The 24,932-nt window shown below is 26.7% G+C and overlaps 1 protein-coding gene across 3 annotated transcripts; it reads right to left on the reverse strand.

Moving 5' to 3' along the window:
* Positions 1–3,633: 3,633 nt before the first annotated feature.
* Positions 3,634–24,932, reverse strand: LOC129960785 (uncharacterized). Of its 3 annotated transcripts, none has more exons than XM_056074429.1 (7): positions 23,702–23,723; positions 19,748–20,095; positions 17,238–17,372; positions 13,850–14,009; positions 9,709–9,871; positions 8,368–8,551; positions 3,634–4,030 (listed from the first exon to the last, which is right to left on the reverse strand). In XM_056074429.1, exons 1-7 carry the CDS (start codon positions 23,706–23,708, stop codon positions 3,669–3,671), a joined length of 1,359 nt encoding a protein of 452 aa, XP_055930404.1. In that variant the 5' UTR covers positions 23,709–23,723; the 3' UTR covers positions 3,634–3,668. The 3 variants fall into 3 exon arrangements, with proteins under 3 accessions (XP_055930404.1, XP_055930420.1, XP_055930413.1); XM_056074445.1 differs by lacking the exon at positions 23,702–23,723 and adding an exon at positions 23,054–23,132; XM_056074438.1 differs by lacking the exon at positions 23,702–23,723 and adding an exon at positions 24,782–24,932 and having other exon boundaries at positions 3,635–4,030.

Below are 24,932 nucleotides of genomic sequence, written 5' to 3' on the forward strand. Positions count from 1 at the left end.
ATTCAAAAGCACTAAATAAGTGGATCAATAAGGCTGAAAACCTGTATTAAAAGAAAAAATACTCAAAGAATTGTTTATTTTGTGAAATTTTTGTAAAGTGGGATAATTTAATTGATGAAAAATGGCAAAAGATGTAAAAATAAAATTGACTGATCTGAAATTTTTTCTATTTGCATAATTATACAAATTGTGTTGCTTGATTATTTTTAGACTAACAAGAGTAAAATAATGCTTTTAAATTCAGTCTTTTTTTTTTTTTATTTGCTTACAAGAATAACATCTTGATTTCTGTCATAACTAACTTTAACACATAGTTTTAGGTTGCAAAAAATAAACCTAAATTCAAATTTAGAAACCTTATAATGATTTTTTTAAGATAAATATCAATCCAACTTAATAAAAAAAATTTCTAACTCTCCAAGAGAGATTTCAATGAATAATTTGCTAATATTATATAATTTTAAACAATAACTTCATTATTGAAATATTTAAAAAAGAAGAAAAATTTTTATACCGTGAATGGAAACTTCTTAATGCTTCTAGAATTACAGTAAAATAATAGTTTGGTGTTTTATGAGCTAATTTATAGGTTTCTAAATTAAGAGCTAAACAGGGATGACAAAAAATATTATCATTTCATTCTATAGATTGTATTTTATGTACTTCTCAAGAACGATTAAAAAGAAGTGAATTTAAAATAATGTGCACCTAATATATAATTAAAATTACTATTGACAATTTATTCAAATTTTACTCATTTCTCTTAGTTCATACTTGGCAATTATGAGTATGGTCATAAATGAGAAATTTAGCATCTCATTGCAAATATATTTACAGAATTGCCAATTCTGAATTGGATATAATTTCAGATTTATTTACTTTCTGAAATTTTTATTTTAGAACAAATTTATCAGTTCTGATAAAATTGATTGGCAGAAATGAAAACCTGCAACTTTTACAAATTATGAAATATTTATAAAATTCAACTAAAATGCATCGGGTAAATTTTTATATATGCATCCAGTGATTTAAAGTTATCTTCAATTCCATACGTGTTCTCTTCATGTTAGAGATTCTTAATTAGAAACTTAAGATTAAATAGAAAATTATTGCATGTCTCCTTCTTCATACTGAACTTAAAATTGTTAGCAATTTTTTTTCTCCCTATATTCTTGTATACAAAGTATCTTAGTCATCCAAAAAAAAAATTTAGTCTCAAAATTGATACTATAAAAAAAATTATTTTTGGAATTATATCAATTTGCTTATGAACATAATTCAAAAATAGTTTGAATTAGATAATATATTTGGTTACTGATTTTGTCTTTAGAATTCTAGATGTCTATCAAAATTTGGACAAAATTCATTAAGGAGCATGATAAATATATTAAGTCAACAGTAGAAATTTAGCTTATGATTTTATCATCCTAACGGCAGATATGTATAAAACAGGGGTGTTTGTGGGACCCCAAAAAATCCCCGGAAACTTTTACGGACTTACTACCGACATTTTGGAGTTTCGAGAAGGGGGGGGGGGAGAAATGAAAAATTACGATTATGAAGTATTGAATGACCTAATTATAAAAGTTCAAAGAATTACTTTTTTTGCAAAATTAAGACCTTTGAACCCAGGTCACGTGATCGCACATCTGGTCGAACGAAGTCTCTCCCTTTTTTTTCTGCCGCGCCTACTTGCCGAAAAGAATCCAGAAGAGAATGTCCGAGAACCGGGGGAATGAGTCATAACTCGCAATAAGGAAAGAACAAAAAAGAAGTTTTTCCCCCTTTTCACGCATTATCACTGCCTTTGGAGAAAGAAAGGAAAAGTTTTCACCACACACACTGACCTTGCGTTTTCTGCCTTCAAAGCAAACAAAATTACCCAGATCAAAATAAATAATTCATTATTATTCCTACTTCCTTTTGAACGACGATCCCCGGAATTTCCGGGTATCGAAGTTCAAAATCCCCGGAATTCCGGGGTTTCCCCGGAGCACAAACACCCCTGATAAAAGTATACAAACCAATATTTTGGAATAAACTGTATTTGAACATTAAAAACCTAATAGGTAGATGCATTAAATGTGATATTTTATGTTGACATCTATATTTTAAATACAATCAGTCAATAGGAAGAGATTCCAAATATAATTCTTTTCAATGTGTATTGCAGATAAAAGTACATTGTTCTATATTGTGTCAGTATATAATAAAGTCAAAGCAAGAACATTCCTGCAAATATTTAATGCTAGAAATCAGAAAAATTATTTATATTTTGAAGAATTATTAAATTTTAAATCAGCTTTGAAAAATATATTCTCAATTTACTAAATGAAGCAAAAGATATATGTGCATCATATTGAACATTATTTTAAAATATGCCAGATGTTTACTATATGGTAGCTTACAGAATTTTTAACATAGACTTTAAATCCATTTGTATTTTAATTGTGCTACAATACAACACCATGTTCTGTCAAGCTATAGCACTTCAGATATTAAATCCATCTTGTCCTTATGCTAATACTCCTCTAGGATTTCCAGAATCTAATTAATGGATGTAAAATCAGACTGAATTTTTAAAGTATCATTTAGTAACAGCTCACACATTTGGGTTGTTTACATGGTTGCCTTGTATAAACACTATTCTTTTAGAGCAGCATAATATGAAAAAAAAAGTACATTGAGCAGTTTTTGATTATAAATCAAAATTGTCAAAAATGAAAGTGTTAAGAAATCTTTCTAAGAGGATCCAGTCGGAATGAACAAAATACAAGTATTCGGCGGTTTTGTGCACCGAGTATAGTTTTCTAAATACAGTAGCACAGCCAATTTTCATCGACAATTAATCTCACCACTTTGAAGTACAGTTAACTACACAAAATGCTCTACCATTACTGTTCAAGTATAATTTAAAATATGATAAAATTAATATCGCTTTCGTGATAAGATGTAGTTCATTAAAATTGATTGAAGTGACTAAATTAATCTTACTAATATTCATTGTCCTTTGCATTCAATTCAGTGTTATTAATATTATTATGATAAAGTTTGATGAAATATATCTTATCAAAATTGGGGGGAAAATAGATTCAATTATGGTTTTTAAAAATTTAGAAAATATGTGTATTTGATTTCTAACATATATATATATATATATATAAACACACACTACCAAAAAATTTTAATTTTACAAATTATTGATAGCAATGATGAAAAATCCATGTTAACAATTCATAAAATTTAAATAATTTAACTGTACTTTTAGTAATAAATGTATTTTAATTTTTTACTAACATGAATACTTAACTAATGGCAAAGTGAGCTAGAATCACAGTAATCCCAAAAGAATTACAATGGATTCCGATGGATTAATGAGCAGGGAGGGGGTGCAACAGAAAAAAAAAATTATTTCCATATATGATTTTAGAAACTAATATTGTTTCTAGATTCCTTTTCAATAATATAAAATATCTAGGTTGCCTCTTATTATTGCTTTTCAAAAGTTAACTTTCATCATTTATTTTTCTAGCATGAATAATCACACATAAAATGAGTAATGTATTGCAAACATGAATAATTATGCTTTTTTTTATTTGAGATATTTTTTTTAATATTTACATATTTACAAATAAAAATATTTATCATACAATATAATACATTTTTTATTATGAACATAAATGCATTTGTGATTCATTTGATTTAGTTGCACTGTTTTTATACCATTTAATTACATACAAACTTTCATTTGTAGATGCCACAACTGTTGGTGAATCATAGTCATAAAGGATGTCAACCGACACAATTGATGCTTCACTAAGAGTATATTGAAAAGTTGGATTTCTTAAATCAAGTTCTAAGAGTGATTTGCTATCAGGGACATAATATAAATAAAGTCTTCCATTTTCCCCTCCAAGTGCTAAAATTGTACCTTGCAATGCTACACCAACTACTAGGCTTTCTAATGTGTTCATCAGGGTATACACCTTATAGTTGTTTTCATTAATGGAGATTACCATTTTCCCACTTGCTAGAGAAAAACAGGAGAGAAAATATTTTTAATATGCATATTCAAATAAAAATTATTGGATTACTTCAAATTTTAGACACATAAATGAATACAATACGGTTAGGCTCTTATATTTATAATTTAATAATAAAATTCTTAATAAATTTAATAACAAAAATTAAAGATTTTTGATATTGTGATGCAGGCTATATTATTCTAGCTCTTTGAAACTTGTTTACTGGAAAAACAGTTTGCTTGAATTCCAATGAATGGTGTGAATGTCTCCTGACATTTTTTTGGCCATCTCAGAAATTACATTAAAAAAATTATTCCAAAACAAATCGAATCTAAAAAATATTTAAAGGGTCACACAAACAAACAAAATCTTCACATCCATAAAAAAAAAAAAAAAAAAAAAAAACTCAAGTCCTCTTGAACGAACTGAAGAAGCTGAAAAATCAGTTACAGCAGCTAAAATAGCATTAGCTGATGCAATCCTTCTTAAATATCCAATTCCTGGCACTACTTTAAGCATTTGGACTGCAAAATAATTTGCTTGTGTCCCATAGTATGAAATACCATCTGGCACTTCTTCTGCTATCTCAGAATTCATATAAAAGATTGTTTCTACGAGTAGTATGAATCTAACCTAATTTCAATTTTGATTATGTTGGATATCAGCACCAAGAAAATATATCTGAGTTAAATTTCATTTATTAATTTATGTTCTCCTAAAAATAAAATATAGCCTTTTTTTAATTTTAGTTTCAAATAATATTAGCTGAAGCTTTTGTCTGTTAGGCAAGACGATATTATAATATATATATAACCAATCAAAGTAAGAAATATTTTGAAAACGAAATTATTTCTTATTCAAACTAAAACCAAAAATGGAACAGGAAAAACCTCATAGTTTTAGAGAGTGCAAATGCAGCTATATCTGAAACACAGATGAAATGAGACAAAAGTAATAAGAATCAAGTTAATAGGAAATTCAAATAAACCAAATAAAAAAAGAATCTGGCCTGAAGACTTTTTCAAGGGTCACTCTCAGGCAGGGATTTTTTCTGTAAAGGAATGCCGACTAAAAAGTCAAATAATGATTCCTAGTGACCCGAAAATCTCCTGAAATTAGGCCCAAGAGGTATACTATTTTAACAGAAAGGAAAATATAAAACAATAAATTAGAAGAATACATCCAGTAATAAGCAAAATACAATAACAATAAAACAAAAACACCATATAATAACACTTAAACCAGTAATGAAAACAAAAAAGTAAGAACATACCAGCCGCGGGCAAAGAAATTTTAAGCTATTGATTATGATTTCCTTTTTTTTAACACCCCCAAGCTAACACATTTAAGGTAAAAAAACAATTGTAGTGTCCCAGCGCCATCTATTGAGTGACTTAATATGCAGGAAAGTTCTATTTTGATTTTAGGTAAAGGATTAATCCCAAATCATATTTTGTTTAATCAAAAAGTTGATATTACAGTAGTTTCTTGGAAATTCATTATTAATTAAATTTTTATTATTGCAAACCCTTTTGATCCTGTTAACTTGTGAGAAAATTAGATTTTTGAAAATTTTAAGAGTTTAGATTGGAATGGTAGTTACATAGTTTTGTTATTTTAAAGTTGAATTCATCCCTTTTATCGTATATACTAACTATTGTTTTATCATTAGCAATTTCGATTTTTAAATCCAGAAAGGTAGCCTCAAGTTGATTTTTATTTGTATCTGTTAGAATTAAATCTTTTGGATAGCAATTAGTAACAATACTAGTATTGTCTAAGTTTATCACAAGTAGGTCATAAATATACCTCCACCCGTTTATTAAATTGTATTTATTTATTTTTTTCTCATAGCAATGTAGGAAAATATTAGCTAAAGCACTTGAGAAAGCTGTTCAAATTGGAATGCTCTTTACTTGTTTATAAAAATTAATTCCATTAAAAACGTAATTTTCAGTAATATTAAAATTACATAACTCTTGTCAGTTATTTTTTAGGAACATCTTCATTTAAATTATCATCTTTTAAAAATTACAGACCTTTATTAATTTTTCATGAGGTAGATTGGAGTATAAATTTTTGAAATCATAAGTATTAATTTTATTAATGTTGTTATCTTTAAGAAAATCCAGTACTTCTTTGTTACTAGAAATTATAAAGATGTCTTCATCTTTGATTTTGTCCAAGGTAATTTTTAAGTATTTAAAGAAATGTTTCCCCGTATAATAATTATAACTCCCAGTGCTACAAGTCAAGAATCTGAATTTTAATGGATTTTTATGAAATTTAACTGGTGGGAATAAATAAGGATAGTTTAAAGAGCAAGTCTCAATTTTTTTTTTTTTTCTTTTTTTGCGAAAGCTAGCATTTTTTTTTATCTAATTCCTTTTTCTCGGTGTTCTTTAAAATATAAGTTGCATTAGACTTATATTCATTAATTAAAAGTTCTTTATAATAATATTTACAAATTAAAAAGAAATTATTTGCTGATTTATCTATTACTGTAATAACAAATTTTCTTTTAAATTCTTTATTTCGTTTTTTAATATTTTGCTTAAAAAAATCCCACGTTCTTTAGATCTGTCAATATCAGTATTCATTTTTATTTTTATTCTCTCTAAAATTCTCACTTTCCATTCCCCGAAATCTTATGCAGGACAATGGTATTTCCTAGATAATTTAGCAATAAAAATATCCAAATCTTTACCAATAGAAATTAAAATTTTATTATGGTTTATTTTTTTCTTAATCTAAGTTTAGTTTCTCTTTCCATTAATTCTCTTAAAGAGTTGGATCCAATAATTTTTAAATTACCTGTAATAATATGACCTTTATAAACATCTATAAAATCTTTACTTTACTACAGTAACAATCTGTTTTATTATTTTATCTAAATTTTTGCTATAGAAATTATAATTGCAAATTTTTTTTCTTTAAAATTGAAGTATAACTAAACGCTATTGAAACAGTTGTTTTATCTAAAAGAGGAAAAAATATATCATTATTATGTACAATTTTGGGTAATTTTAGATATTCGAAGTAAATATCCAAAAATTTAATAATACAGAATTCTTTGTAAACATTATTTTTATAACTAAGAAGTAAATAGTTTTTACCAATGTTAAGCTTACATCTAATTAGATCAAGAATTATATATTTTGTGTATGAATTTCTAAACTCTAAATCCCCGAATTTATTGTTTAAAAACCATTTAATTTTATTATTTCTAAGACCAAAATTGTATTTCCTAATTTTCTGAATGTTCTCACTATTGTGTTCCAGATTAGAGTAATTTTGAAATTCCTCAAAAATAATTTGAAAATTGCCACCTTTACCTTTACTTCTTTTAAATCTTTTAGAAAAGTTATCTTTATTTAGAAAATTTTTAAATATGTTAAATTTGTAATAGATGCAATTATTGTTTAAATCTGCATAACCTTCCCCATTTAATTTACTATTGAGACCATAGGGAAATAAAGTTTTAAGGTTACAAATATAAATGTTTTATATAGTTACAAATCTGTAATATTACTTCCCAGCACGGTTGGTTCAATCACTGGAAAGACCGTTTAACGATCGGATCAGTTGGATGTTGATTGGATACCGAATCAGTGATCTCAGGGCTTGGTGACCATTTGGCGACAAACTAAATAATACTGGAAACTTCCAGAATTTTAGCGATTGAGCCAATTACAACTAAGATATGCCTGATTGTTCTAGGACCTTTTCTGCCTGCCTCCGGAAACTATAAAAGGTTGGCAGTCTCAAGTTGAAATCAATTGTGATAAGAGTCTGTGGTGAATAGTTGGATCAGTCCAGCGAAGAGCAAGCATTATGTGGAGTTCAAGTGATTGCTGGATTGAGCTGTGTGCCGAGTCCTGGCGTTTATTGTGGAAGCAGCATCGAGCCATGTATGTAGAAGCCAGTCGTACAATAATGAGTCAGCAGTTGGATATAGCTAAAGCGAGGAGACAGTTCAGAATTGCAGATGTTTGGAGAGACCGTTGAGTGAAGCTAAGCAGATTCCCTCCTCCTGCTGAATTCTGTCTGGCCGCTTTTTAAGCTGCGATTGTTATTATTACTGATTACTACTTGTGGGCTACTGTTTGTTGTAGTGTGCTGCTGTTGTCGCCTGTGTTCGTCTCAGCTGTATATTTGTCATCTACATATTCTTGGCTTTGTGTTCAATAAAAGTCACCACCTGTTACTAAACTACTGTTTATTTCATTGATCAACAAATTGAGAAAAGACCCTAGAATTTCTGTAACATTATATATATAAATAGAGAGAGAGACCCATAATTCAGAAATAAAAGCATATGAATAAAGTATTTATAACTTACCAGTGAACATAATTATGATTTGATCACGAAATGCAAAATATGATGTAATGACAGGCCAATTGAATAAACCTTTGACCTCCTCAATCCCTTTCGATAAACGTGACTTGAAATAACGTTGTTCAACCCATTTATCTCTTTCAAAATCATGGATTCTTAATCTATCTGCTTGAGAAATACAATAAATCTAAAAACAGATAATATTTATTAAGTTATTAAATTCAAGATTGAATTGACAGCTTACTTTATAATAGCATCTCAATTACTGAATTACATATCAATAATTGAAAAGCACTTCAAAATAATTCAGAGCAACCTACATTAATAACAACTGCACGCAGAAATTTTGCTTGTTGCTTTGTTATAATTAATTAGTAAAAGTGAGATACAAAATTTAATATTATATATATATATAATATAAAACATGCTTTGAAAAATTTGTTATTTAATTTTTCAATGATTTTTGTGCTTTGCAATTTCAAGCAAAAGCATAAATTTTATATATTATCAAGATTCTTTGAACCCTAGCAACAGTAGTGCAGCAAACTGACTAGGAAGACAAAATGTAAGAGAGAGACCATAAGAAAAATTTCCAATAAAAATTTGTCAACATGACATTTTGGTTCTCTGAGACAAATAATAGACAGTGCAATTTAAAAGCTTCAGTGAAAATGGAGTTTGAATGATTAGGAATTTATTTTTAGAACACAGATTAATCAGAAATTATTACATATATATAATAATAAATTAAAATTTTCCTCATTTTAAAAATTAATTCTTTTTCTTAACATTAATTCATTACAAAAAAAAAATATGATCTTCCAAGTCGTGTGTGCCCTTGGATTTTCTTCATATTTCTCAAAATCTAATTACTGAAACTTTAACTTCCTGACATTAATCTAGCCATGTGAAAAATATCACAAGTTCCAATGAATGCCTCAGTTTATACACAATTTTACAAATTACTTAAATCATTCATAATTATTAAACTGTAAAAAAAACATGAAAACTGCATATCAATTTAAACTATAAGTATTTAGGAGGTTTAAAAACATGTATTATTTTATTTTCATGCAGCAATTTTATTATAATACTGCGACAAACTTCTTTAAGTTTTATTAGAAAATGTAGCAAAATTAGAGCTAAAAAAAATTCGAAAAGTCACTTTTTTTCCGCCATGAGCAATTTTTTTTTGTCATACTATATAATTAGCAATATATATGTATAATTTAATTCCCAAATAATATATTTAGAAATTCCAGTTTTCTAAGAAAATTATATTAATTTTTATAAGATTCTTTGTTAACTTTAATAAATACAACAAAAATACTTTCAAATACCAACCGTATTGTACCAGAAACCCAATCCCAGTAACATATCTGCTGGACCTATTATAGTCTGCAATAATGTAACTTCCAAATGAAGAACAGGATTCCTCTTTAATTCTAAATGCCACAAAGTCACGGTGTTATCACGACTCCCCACCACAAACTGTTTTCCAAAAATCCTTTAAAGAAAAGACTAAACATTCAATTTCAAACAAAATGTAAATGTTAGCATGTATTTCATACTAAAACAAAAGATTAGTAAGTATATTATTTTAGCTTAAAGAATATTTTTTTAAAAAACACACGGAGATTAGTTAATTAATTTTGTTTCTGAAATTGAATTAATATAAAACTGTAAGACTAGCATTTTTTTCCTTCTTTTTTTTTTACATTAATTACTTTTTAAGTAGAATATAATCAGTATAAAATTCAAATAGTTATTTATTTATTTTATTTAAAAATAAATGTTGCAGGTGAATTAAAGGATTATTCTATAGAATCTTTAGTTTTGTCTATTTTAGAAAATTTTTACAAAAAAGTTAAAACAAATTCTTATTATCCAGAAAATTAGCTTTATTCATAATAGTAAATATGAGAGCTGTTTAATTATATAAAAATAAGGATGGCACTTTTTATGGAAAACTTCTTAGTAAATATGAACAATTTTGAAATAATAAAATATAAATAAATATTATAATGTTTCAAAATTGAGTAACAAATTGCTTAATAATAATACTTTACCACATGGAATTTTATACAGTTACCACAGTTAAAATAATTTCAAAATTATTTGGTAACAACAAAAAGAATTAATTTTTATGTTAATATTAGTTAACAACAAAAATTAATAATAAAAGAAAATTATTTTTTATCATATTAAGAACTTATAACTAATTTAATAGTTACTTTTTTAGATATTATTCCATAAATTGTTAAGAATTAATTTTTTTTAATCCAATAATGCAGAGAAATTACTAAAAGAATACTTTAAATATTATATACATTTACAGAAATCCCCATTTGTACACTAAACATTTTTACTAATTTGATTGCAATATCTCAATTTTATACTCTATTTAAAAACTTCCGAAAATGTTTTGCACTGAGAAATCTAGTGTTATCAGTGTGATGAAAAACATTTGATTAACTTTTTCACATTTTAGTCTACTCAACTGTATTTTACTTTTTAAAAAATATTAATTCCTCTCAACAAGCTGGAGACAAAGGTAGATTCCTTTACTTCTAAATTTTTATTTTCAAATTCCTTTCAACCTTAGACAAAACTCCAATGGAATGATCTTTTCGAAACCTTCCTGGATATCCTTCAATTAATTCTCCTCCCTAACCCCTATAAAATTATGGACCTAGGATATGGTCACAAATACCTTGAATGGCATTCTTTAATGTCTTGCAAAGTAGTTACAAATAACAGATCTGGCAATAGTTACAAAATACAGATTTTTGGCTTGAATCTGCCATTTTTACTGAATCTATTTTCAGAATATGTGTTTTGGACATCTTTTTGTAAACCAATTCATATCAAAATTTGATGTAGAACTACAATTGTAATCACAAGACAATAAAACGAATTTTATTGATTTGACATTGTATTTATGAATTATTGCAATTACATGCATGAGAAAGTATGGACCAATAAATGGTCAACAGCTCAGTAGATTTGGTAATCTCTATTTGAGATGCTAAACCAATATGCCACATTTTATTTACATAACTCTTTGTGTTTTGTAATTATTGAGTCCATATGTACTCAAACAGCCAGACAGGCAGACTTCCTCTGAATAGATTTTGCTCAACATTTGATAGAAATCTATAAATTTGTTGAAAGCTCAGTACATGAAATTTCATTTATCCATCTCAAAGCGTTTTTAGAGTTATTTTTTTCAGACAGATGGACATCCATAAAACAAAATGTGTTTTTCAAACGCAGGAAGATCCAAAACTAGAAATTTCATCAAAATCTTGAATTTGAATTTTTTCTCGAATACAATTTCTTCTCTATTCTTTGTTTACTTTGAAATAAAATGAAATATTGAAGAAATCATAGATAATGTTTATATTGCTATTGAATAATTTAATATTTAGTGAAAAATAAATAATTTAATATTTAGTGAAAAATAAATAATATCAAAGTACAAATATTATAAAAATAACATACAAATCTAAGCTTGTTACACAGTTTATATTATCGAAATGCTTTAGAGTTTTTAGCAAGTGCCAAAAGTGCGAATTAGTCAGCAAGGACTATTCTGCATTCTATCTCTGTATTTTAAGTATATTTGAAGAAATTAGCTATCGATTTCAAATATCATTCTTTCAATTAATGCAATCAAAAATGTTTTATGGTAGAAAGTAAAAAATTATCATTTGATATTTTTATTTATATAAGAGGAAAAAATATTGTCTACCTTTCTTAATTAATACAGCAACTAAGGTCTTAATGTTGCACATTTAAATATTTCAATTCTAACTATTAATTGGGGTAAATAGAAATTTATCATCAGTTTTTTTTTTATTAATATTCTTTCAAACTATTGTATTTATTAATAACTGCATGGCAATGACAAACTTTAGGCTTATTGCATGTCATTGGTGAACATAGTCAATAAACTAACACAAATCATTGCTGAATAATTGCTATCAATCAGTTAATAAAAGTACCCATAATTAGTCTAAGGCCATAAAGATTGCCCTTTATTATTACAATATGTTTTAAGAGTATACTCTCAGTAATGCAGCAAGCATCAAATTAACAGACCATCAAATTTACAAAAGTTCTGGAATAACAAGTTTCATTTTAATATATATATATATATGTGTGTGTATATAAGAACTTAAAAAACACAGTTTTTGGAAACCTGATCGTTTTTACATAATGTTGCCAAAAAAATCTTTCTTCTTTTTATTTAATTAGTTTAATTTGAGCATTTAATCTTTACTTCATGAGCATTAAAACAATTTCAAGCTATAGAAATGAAAGAAAAATAAAAACTTTTTTCCCCCCAAAAACTGATTTTTAAAAAAATTATCAGAACGATATCTGGCAACATAAATTGTTGATGTTATAAACAGCCAATAGTAGGGCTTGAAAATTACTTTTTTGTTCCTACCTTCTAAGATATTGCAGCTATAGAAAAACTTTAAATACAAAAGTTGTTTGTCTTAATGAGGCACTAATTTGGCTAATAGAATTGATTTTTCTATCTTAAATGTTACAAAAATATAGTGAAATGAAAATTTATCCCCACCACCATTTTCACCTCTTTTGAGCAAGATGGCTCATTTATGAATTCATTCAAGATTTTTACATTTCTAATAATATATTTCAAGCCATTTAAAATCCAAATAAAATTACTCCAGTTATCTTGTTCTTGTTCACATGAGCAAAGCATTATATGCATATATAACTTTAGAATGAAGGGTGGTTTTTAGTTCTAGGGACCATGATTGGTGGTGAAATTTTCTTTAAGTCTTTTAATGAGAACCATTGCAATAAGTAGTCTTCCTATAGGAATCTACCTAATACAGTAGGAAGATATAATTAAGTGTGGAACATTAAACAAACATTTGAGATAACTGATCTTTCTATCTCAAATGATTTATTTTTTAAATGAATTATTGAATTTCATTCTCACAAATTAATTCAGATTCCCAAATTTAAACAATTAATGAAAAATTCCATTAAGTCCTGCATCAACATGGCTTAAGTGATAAAAAAAAGAAAATTGTGTTTATTAGCTTATAAATGTTTATAATTAACTTATAAATTTTTGATTAATAAAATATACCATAGTACAAGTGCATTTTTTTTTATTTCAATAAAATGTATTTCAGATTAAAGAATTTAAAAAAAAACACATATTTTTAGTAAAAAAGTTTTAATAAATTGGTTTTAAAAAAATAAGATATGAGATTCTTTCTTCTTTTATTTTATTTTTATGGGAAATATACATAAAGAACGCAATTTTCTTTTTCTCTCTAAAAAATTAAAAACAGAAAAATGAAGTTGAATGATATTTTTAGAATGGTTTACAGAAAAAGAAAAAACAGTCAAATTTTTAAGTATTGCGTTTATAGTTTTTTAAAAAGGAAAAATATATAAAATAATAATCACTTTAGATACATGTAAACATTTTCACCTTACAGAATATATGACATCACCATGTTTGTTCAAAACTATTTCAGACTCGGAACTACCTATATGCTCTAATAAAGACATTATTCTGATGCATGTGTCTTTAGATACAGTAATGATGTGATGATGAGCCCAAGGTAAATTCTCTGATCCATAATAAGAACCTAAAATAAAATATTTCATATTTTTAAAATGAAAAAAAAAAATTATAACAGTCAAATTTAGGAAAAAAAATTTAAGTTTTTAATTTTACTTCAATGAATATGTTCTATAACACACTGTTGACTTTTCTTCAAGAAAAAATATATTTCTGATTCCTGGATTTAAAAGAATTTCTAGAATAATATAACTGATCATCTAATACTGAATATTTCAGCAAATCTTACTGATTTACAAAATACTTGGTTTCAACTCTCCAACTGATAAATTATAAAAACATCAAATACATTAGTTTTAACAGCTGAATCACTAAAAAAAATAGATTTGTGCTGAAAAAAATACCCGAAAATTAATTCAGAAATGAAACAGCATATTCAGTATCCCTACATTAATCCAAAAGTTAAAATCAGCAGCAACAAGCCACTATTTAACTATAATTGAAGATATAACTCCATTTTGGACAAAGAAAACACTGAAAAGAAAACTTAGCAACTCTAAACTTCAAACTGTTATTATTTTCCATCATCATATGAAAGTTCCATTTAAAAGAATGTTGAAGGCATCAATACCACCCCTTCACATTATTCACATCCATAAAGAACTATCAATTATAAGATTTTATGCAAGTAAAATGACATCTGTATAGAAAAGTTAATCATAAAATTTGATATAAGCTAAGTTTATCTGATTTGTAACAAAAAATATATTAAGAAAGAAAGGCAAAATTTTTATTATTCTGTTCAACAACGTTATTTAAAGAAACCATTTCTATTTTTCTGGATGCAACCATTTTTTTTCTGGGTGATTTCGAACTACTGGTTGAACTGAACAAAGCAATTAAATGTGCTGGATCTAAATAATTAATAATTTTACTTAAAACTGAAGAGCATCTTTTTTCTCAAAGATAACAAAGCAGAACAATAAATAGTTTATTGCAAAAAGAAATTAAGAAATTTGGTGGTCAATGGCAATTTTGCTTAAGACTATTGCTACATTTCAATGACTGAAATCAGAAATAACAGACAATTTAAATGAAAACTTAAAATTAAAAATTCTGAGAAAATGTTGAATGTCAGCAATGGCATTTGAAATGAGAAATGCAAGTTCCTCCAGTAAATTAAAAAGAGCCATCAGCCTGAAAACTGATCATAAAGAATATACGATCAATATACTTGGCTGGTGTGGGCCAATACTTTTATATTGGAAATCGGAACAAAATATATAAACAGCATCTTTCCATCAAGAAAATAATGAAAATTAAAGATGGCTTTGTTATATAGTCAGTAGATACTACCTTGAAAATAAAACATGGATTATAATAATATCACATTAAAGATAGCCTTCACTCTAGATCTACATACAGTGGTGGCCAAAATTGTGGACACTTTTGAAAATCGTTATGTTTTCCAAATTTGTATACTTATATAAAATGTTACATTTCACAAAATGCAAATTCTTACGCATCATTTTAAAGAGAATTTAATGCTGATTTCAATACAAAGAGCAAAATGCAAATATTTTCAATACAAAAAAGTTATTCTTACTTTAATCTGAATAACAAACACAGTGATGAAGTGGATTGTAATTTCTAACTGTCTTGACCAATCACTGTTCTTATTCTGGGTACCAATAGAAATGTTAATAACTACCAGAAGAAGATGACATCATGTTTAAAGTTGGAACAGGTCATTATTATGCTTTATTTCTATAGAAGGAAAACTTTTTTTTATGTAATCAAATCACGAGTAAGAAATTTTGTTTAGCTTTTTAATATTTAGTAGGAATTGTTGTAAATATTTCTAATATTTAGTCATGAAGAAATGCCATCAAATAAAAGAATAGATTGGGCACTTAGAAAGAGAACTAAGGTTATTGTGTTACATGAATGTGGTCTTTCCAATGCAGAAATTGAAAAACAGGTGGGTGGTTCAGTAACTACATGTGGAGTCCGAAAGTTTTATTTACGATACTAGGAGACAAATTCAATAAATAACAAAGCAGGAAATTGCTGAAAAAGGTACACCGCATTTGTTCATGAAGAAGAATAAAAAGGTTATGTCTCCATGATCGAAGAATGTCATCAGCGGCCACCAGAAGTGAATTGAATGATGCTGGCATTTATGCAAGATCAAGAACAATCAGGAGAAGATTATTAGATGTTAAACTAAGAGGTAGAATTCAACAAAAAAATTTACAGCAGTGTAAAAAAAGATTACAGAGGGCAAAAGAACACATTAATTGGCCAGATGATCTGTGGTTACAAGTTATACGGAGTGATGAACAAAGATATTGTTATTTGGCAGCAATGGCGAAAACAGGTAAGACATAGAATATGCGAAGAACTACATCCTGACTGCATTCAGGCAACTATGAAGAACTCAAATAGTGTAGTTATTTGGTCATGCATGTCAGCAGACGGTATTGGTCTCTTTCATGTTATCGATGAGACATTAAATGCAAGAAAGTACATTGACACTATTCTAGAGCCAAAACTTCTATCTTCCATTAGTGATCTCTTTCCCAACAATGCGTAATTTATTTTTCAGCAGGATTCAGCTCCTTGCCATACAGCAAAAATATCGAAAGTGTGATTTAGTACAAAGAGAATTGAATTGTTATCATGGCCAGAAAATAGTCCTAAAACTCAAAATTATTCAGAACTTATGGTACCGTTTGAAAACTCTTATATATATGAAGCGTTCATCAAATAAAAGAGGATTAATTGTTTCCTGGCATCAAGCAATAACGAAGGAAGAGCTTAAAACTGTCGTCAGCTCAATGAAACATCAGTGTGAAATACTAATAAAAAACAAAAGCTACCTCACTAAGCACTGATAACTCACTGCACCTAACGCATATCAATAATTATTGCCTCTCAACTTTTTTTTGTATTACAAATATTTGAATTTTGCTCTTTATATTGAAATCAGCATTAAATTCTCTTTAAAATGATATGTAAGTGTTTACATTTTGTGAAACTTTACATTTTCTATAAGCATACAAAGTTTGAAAACATTAAAATTTTCAAAAGTGACCACAATTTTGGCCACCACTGTATATCTTAAAAGCTTTAAAATTATTTTTATCACAATATGAAACATGTCTCTAGTACTGTTTCAAGAAGAAAAATCTTTCACCACAATCTATACTAATAACAGCACAAGGGGGGGGAGGGGGTCTTTCTTGCTGTAAAACGTTACATGAAACAAAGTATAAATCAAGCATTTACCAACCTAGATTTAATAGATCAACTAAAGCCATATCAGTAACCATTTTCAAATGACACCGTCTTTTCTGAGACAATTCCCCAGTATGCAGATTCCATACAGAAAGAAAACCATTACTGTGGCCTGCAATAATCCAGGAACCTAAAAAATTACAACATATATTTTATATAAATCTAATATCAATAAATTCCTTTATTAATAGCATGGATAAGCTATTCTAAAACAACCATCTGTGGTATTCATACTTCCCCAAAATACTCTCTTGAGGCATGGCAGTGTTGCAGTCATGTAGTTGAATTCACTAGCTAATGGCAGAGCAGGCTGTGAGGTAGATTAAGTTTAGAGAGATAAAAAAGGGACTTTTAGAAAAAGTACAATTTAAGAAGACAGCGGGGTTTTTTCAACCAGCTGTTTTATAAGGAATGTTAATTGTGCTTATTTTCAATTAAATCACCTATGCATAATTTAATATTCATGATTTCTCCATCAAATTATTTTTATGTATCAAATTACAGTAGGCACATAATAATTGTGTTATTTTATTAACTTTATTGTGGAGAAGAAGATTCGTAATAATTTTGAGTACCATTAAAAGCATAATGGTCTAAGTAATCCATCTTCTAATTGCATGTTGTCCAAACTACAAAGATAATAAACATATTTCTTCTTGACTATCAATAATGGAGGAAAATCATGTAATTAAATATTTGATAAAAAGGTAAAAATTACAAAATAAATGAATTATTAAAAAATATACAAAAACTGTAATATAAAAAGTTAGAAAAAATGATTGAACTAAATTTATATCATTAAGAAATATTTTTTTAAATTTCAAAATGCTGTAAAAATTAGTTTTGTGTAATATTTTCAAAACTATTATAGAAAAATGCAAAAATCATGGTTAATTCAAATTTTTAAAAAATCTGCTCTGAGATGCACATCTCCTTTCTTTAAAGTCTATTTCAGGATGGGAATCATAAGTCAATTGATCTAGCTTATAAAAAAGCATTCTTCTTTATTAGAGGTAGAAAAATAAATTGACAGCAACTATTTAATATCAAGTGACAATATTTCATTTATGTTCCTTCTTGAGGTAGCAGCTTGTATTTCCCATGTATTTTTTCTTGCTATTTGATAAGCATGACTTCAAAATTCTGCTTTGAACATACTTTTAAAGAAAGACTCAGCCCTAAGTATTAACTGCAAATTATTAATGGCATAAATCTGTACTTTAACTCAGAAAGAGATGAAAATTGTATGGTGCAAAATCTAGTCTGTAAAGGGTTCACAATTGCAAATCGAAAAATCTGGATTATAAGAGATAAACATACATCATTTGTGTGATCATTGAGCATAAAATTAGTGACAACAACATATACAGAGTACAAAATGACAATAAGCTGAACTATACATCATCATTATAATCAGTTCACATTGTAACATTCAGAAATATCACCGACAATTATTTTGGGAAGCTTACATACACAAGATAAATAAATTACAATTTTTAATTTTGTTATTTTTTTAATAGAAAATAATATATCACAGGAAAATAATTTGATATCACGGAAATCATTCAAACATAAATAGATAAAAACCACACTTTTAGTTTTCAATAATATATATTAATCCCATAAATATAGCATTATATCAGATATCCAATTTCACTTGGAATAAAGTAGGAAATGATAATACTGAATGCTATTTGAAGGAAGACCATAAGAAATAAACTTATAAAATCTATTGTGAGAAATTTAAAAGAAAACGAGGATAACTATAACATCAGCATAACCATTTGAAGTAAACAAAGATTTAAAAGCAAATACTAAGAATAATTAGTATTATATTAGAAAATAAGACTGCAATAAAAGATAACAATAAAAATAAATTTTTAATATAGTAAATCATTAAACTGAAATTTCTCCTTTTCATTTTAATAGACCAGCTATAAATCTTGAAAGTATCAAAAGTAAAAATGTTAAGAAGTTAAAAAAAAATCAACAGAAATAATTGATTATTATCAGGCATTTTTCAAATTTACTGAAACATAAATCATTACTCATTATTTAACATGAAAAATAGTGTTTCAGTAGTTTATTTGTTTGTTTGCTTTGGTACTTATTTTATCAATTTCAGTCTTCAAATATTACGAAACTATTGAATGTGATGTTTAACTAAATAGCATCTATTTATTCCTTTGATTTACATTAGAAACTACAAAGTAATAATTTTAAATGAGAAAAAAAATCATATCGATGGGATAATTTTATATAGATTTTTAATGTAATAATGATATATTGGAAATCGAAAACACGAGGTCGTCGACATATTAAATTTTATCAATGAAAATCTTATTCATGGCTCTTTTAAGCAGAAGTAAAAAAAAAAAAAAAAATTAAATATACTTAGAATATTAAATTTCTCCATAAATCACTCATAAAGAAGTTAAAAGTATCATAGAAACTATAAAATAATACAGAATTATTTTATTTTTTTTATCTAAAATTTGAATTTACCTGAAATTTTCATGCATATCACAGGATTCAAACGATATTGAATATTTTTAATATGAAAGTGTTTCCCTTTAATCATTCTTCCTCTATACCATTTTTTGTAAAGAGCTGACCAATCCATAATCAAGTTTCCAAACGGTATACTCTTGAAAGATAAAACATCTTCAATAACTCCTTCTGGTATCTCCAGAACACAAAATTTTTGCCAAAGTCTTTGATTCTTTTGCATTGTTTTGATAACATCGCACCAGCATTTGCAAACTTCTTTGGCTCTTGAAAATGACCAGCCATCTAAATTTTGAAATATCACTTCTAAAACTTCAGCTGGCAATCTGCAAATCGACATCACAACTACAAAAATTTTAAAAATTAGTCATTTTAAAAAGATGCCATAGTAAATAAAAATTTTAAAAAAGAACATTTTTAAATTAAATAAAAAATTTATATGTTTCAACAAATTATTTTGGATTATATAGATTGCAAAATTATATACACTAAAAAATTATGTATTTTATATAAATTTTTACACAGTGGGACTCTTTTCTCCTCATATGGATATATATATATATATCAAACTTTCTTACATCACAATTTTTTTTCAAGTATTCTCAAATTTCAATTGAAAACATTTTCTGTATGTCAAATAAAATTTATACACATCAAAAAATAATTTCTATACGAAAAAAATTAATACAAGTTGCAATCAAAAAAAGACCATTGATTTCATTCATAAGAAAGAACATAAGTTCAATAAGATTGTTTCATTAGTTCACATTCTCTAAGGAATATAAATGACTTATGATAAAAGAATTGATATCAGTGCATGATATGTTATTTTTAGCTTCTGTTCTATCAATCCCCCTTTTTAAATTTTATTTTATTTATTAAACCAAACTTTTACATTAAATTCAGTTCAGCTATAGACTTTTTATGATGGATATGCCCCTTAGCAGAGAATTTTGAATGCGAAAAAAAGTCAATAGTAAAAGACACAGAAAGTAAGATGATAAATAAAAAGTTTAAAAAATATATGGAATTTCAACAAAAACAAAAGCAATAACTTTGGGGGAAAATCAAATTTTTTAAATAAATTTATTTGATAATTTAAATTTTTTAACATCTTCTTTATCCCTAAAATATTAGACTTGCATAACAATTTTTATTAAGATAATTAATGATAATTATGAAAAAATTTCCAATGTCTATTCATGCATACTGAAATTTAAATAATTTTTTAGTTCTAATTAGATGTGCAACTGCTAAGATTTACTCATATATATATAATCATACACAACTCCATAAAATTGCTGAACAATATTTTCTCAAGTGAAAGGATAAAAATTCCTAATGCTTAATACATTCTTTCAAAGAATCCTAAGATTCCGTTTCTTAGGTCAGCATGTGTCAAAGAAATCCCTATCAAAATCTCACAGTAAAATCACTGAAGAGAAAAATTTCTCTCTCTTCTGCTCTTGTGATGTAGAAAATGCTTCTTTTATCATTATTTGTTTCTTATAAAAAATATTTCTCCCAGGATGAAAAATAAAGTGGAGCTAAAATTTCAGAAGTCTCTTCTATTTTGCCATGCAACTGTTAAAATATGTTTACACACATTTAATATATAGTAAATCTTTCAAAATTGAAATAAGTACAGCAAATGAGTATCTATAAAATCAGTAGTTAGTTAAATCATTGATTGTTTTATGTGCAATATCCAAAATAGAATAGTAAACTTGAACTTTACTAAAATATAAATGTAAAATATTTAATGAAGCATCATTTTAACAACATAAAAACTTGCAACAAATTCATATTAGAAGCATGAAATAAAAGCAGATAGGCATTAGTCAAATTTTAACAAATGATTTCTAAGTTTATTGATTCAAAACATGTTAAATAAAAATGTTAATTTGAATTTTTAAAAGAACTATCTTTAAATGTAAGAAGTTTTATGGCTTGAATACTTGCACCAACCAACCAAATCTATCTTAAGGGGGAAAAAATAAGAATCATAAAAGTTCAATTGAATCTTAAAGAATTTTAACAGAATCAAAATCACAAGGTTCATCAAACTGATAATTTTCACACTCTATTATCTGTCATTCAGAATTTACATCCTTGCAAAAATGAATTTTGAAAAATAAGATAAAAATTTGATGGTTTTAGAGTTTTAAATACTCTTGATAATTTATATTTGTAATTAGAAACTAAAATTATTCTAATAATAATAAATAGAAACTTTATATTTTCACTTTTTAAAACACTAAATAAAAAATAATTTCATTTATTATGAAAAGAAGACAAAAAACTTTAAATGGAACTAACAAACTTATGAAATTACTAAGACTACTATTACTTCTAAATCATAAATAAACCTTATAATTTCAAAAAAGTACAATAAACTATTATTTGCAGGCTATTCTTATAAAAATGCAATTAATAGTTAAAACTTTCCATATACAAAGAATATATATAAAAATACTTCTAAATCTTTAAAAAAATGTCCATTTTAAAATTTGAAATAAATTTGTATAAGCTGCAAAGCTAAAAACCACTGACAATTCTTTTTAATCCTTATTGCATGGAATCAATGAAAAATTTTAAAGATTACTTTCTATCAATATTTTTTATGTTAAATGAACCAAATAGTATTAAAAAATATGACCTCAAAATAAACCATATATAATTTGATAAAAAAATTGTTTAATTACAACAAGTAAAAAAAAAATGTTGATTTCAAAACAAATAAAAATTAAACCATTGAATATCCCAAGAAAGCTTTGTGTTTCATTATATAATACCCTTGTAATTAAAGGACTATTTTGTGACAATCTCGTTAACTTTGAATCACTGTCAAATTAAGATACAACATACACCAGGTCAACACAGAGGGTGGATTGTTCAGTGGAATTGGATATCATATCTGGTACCCTCTAGCAACAAAATCAATTTCTAATCACCAGGCCATTGCTGAAAATGGAAGCTTTGAACAGTTTAAGGAAATATTTTAATCCAATTATTCAAATGCTTTAAAAACTTAAAACTTATAATTAAGCTATCAGCCTCACCCTAACAGTAAAAAGTATTAAACTGTATTTTACATAAAACAAAATGGTATTATATAATCCAACAGGCTTTTCATTTGTATCAGTATATAATTTCTATAATTCCCAAAATCATGACGCTACCAAAAACATCAAATCTCAAAATGATAGCAAAATCCGTATCTGCGAAAATGGAAAATTACTTATTTAAATAATGAAACTGGGAAGAAAAATGCAATTTCATATAAATTAAACTTTACTAAACTCAATATTAATGTACAGCTGTCATAGTTGAAGTACTAGCAAAAGTGAATTTTAGTGTGCACGCAGCTGCGCCAACAATGCCAAGTCGCCAATAAAGATGGCGGACAAAATAAACAAATACTTCCACAGAACAGTTACGGTTACCATTTCCCGCCATATAATTAGGACTTTTTACTGATAAGTATTTTTTTTTTTTTTTTTTTTATCTTTCTTCCCCATACTACCCGGTGCCTTCGGTATCTGTAGTAGGCACCGGTAGAATTTTTTAACTTCAAAAAACCTCCCACGGCTTCGCTAGCTGCGGGAAGGGGAACCTAGCAGCTTCGTTAGCACATTGAACATAAAGACTGTGTGGATAACAGAAACAGTACATAACCAAAAGAAAAGAAAGAACGGAGAAAGAAGCAATCGGAACATTCTCCATACAAAATTGCAAACAAACATCTTTTTCCCATTTTCATCAACTCGTAAAAAAATATATTCCACTCATCCTTCATCCATTCTGCCAGTTCAACATCAAACCATTCTCAATACAAAATTTCAAATAACAAGCATCCTTTCCTACCTTCATCAACTCGTAATATATATATATATATATATATATATATATATATATATATATATATATATATATATATATTTAACTCACTCTTCATCCCTTCCGCAGGTTCGAAATACTCCCGACATAAATTATGAAGGGAACCAACCGTTAGAACACCAAAAAGAATTACGAGAACTGCGAAGAATACTGACAATTAAAAATTGCAAAAGAATAAATATTTCTGTTCGTATTCACATTAAAAAAAGAAAGAAGAAAATAACTTTTAATTATAAGCTTAACTTTCTTTATTTATAAATTTTAACTATAATAAACAACAAAATTAAAATCTTTAATAGATATTTTTTTAATATTTTTAATTTAACATTTTTCATAATATAGTTGTAGTTTATGTACAACTCAACCATGGCAAAAAGTAGTAAACAAAACAGCATTAGGGTTGCTAGAAAAGCATTCCGATGGGTTGCCATATTGGCGACAAACTCGGGCGCACACTAAGCTTCACTTAATCTGAATGGTAATTACTTTGGGGTGGCTGATCTTGAAAATTAGATAAAAAATGCGATGTAGAATTTCAAATTCCGTATTAATAAAAAATTAAAATTATTAATAAAATTTGTTAATGAAAAAAGAAATAGAAGAAATGTTAGTCATTAGCAAGAAATTCTGTAAAACTATATTGAAGTTTCAAAAGATAACGCAACAAAACTTTGAGAAATATTTTACAAATAAATAACCAAACATGAGAAAAATAATTCACACAGTAGAATCAGTAACTGGAAATAAAGCGAATTATGGAAAAATAAATAACTGCTGAAACGTTAATCAATCAACTGTAAAACACTGACAAAAAAGTAAATGAATGCATTTCTACTGCTCGGTTTCTCAAAAATTACTAATAAAATTCATTCCTTAAATTTTAAAAATAAACATTACTTTCATTTACAAAATTCTAGCTTCAGACAATTATTAAAAAAAAATCATATTTTCACATAATTCTAACTTTGGTAATCAATACAAATCGAATAATTTTACTACTGCTTACAATTATAAGTTTTTATAAATATAAAAGTTTTCAACACATATTTTAATATCAACTCATATTAAAATTAAATTATTCATTTGAATTATTCATTTGAAAAATAAAACTAAAATAAGCAAATACCATACCTATTTTGAATTTCACTGCTTATACAGAATGTAAACAATATCTGTTCATCCCCGCATAATACAAGCACATGCGTAAAGCTAATATTATTGCATGGGTTTGAAACCGGAAGTTAACTTTGAAACCGAAAGTGATGTTGAAGTACTGCTAAAA

The sequence above is a fragment of the Argiope bruennichi genome, chromosome 2 (genome assembly GCF_947563725.1).
Source record: "Argiope bruennichi chromosome 2, qqArgBrue1.1, whole genome shotgun sequence".
Classification (NCBI taxonomy): domain Eukaryota; kingdom Metazoa; phylum Arthropoda; class Arachnida; order Araneae; family Araneidae; genus Argiope; species Argiope bruennichi.

What these genes read in the sequence shown, in the direction of transcription:
- LOC129960785 (XM_056074429.1), bottom strand. An exon ending in GATATGCATGAAAATTTCAG is followed by an intron (nt 17,373 to 19,747) that starts GTAAATTCAAAT and finishes GTAATTTTTTAG; the next exon opens with GTTCCTGGATTATTGCAGGC. An exon ending in TGGGTTTCTGGTACAATACG is followed by an intron (nt 8,552 to 9,708) that starts GTTGGTATTTGA and finishes ATCTGTTTTTAG; the next exon opens with ATTTATTGTATTTCTCAAGC.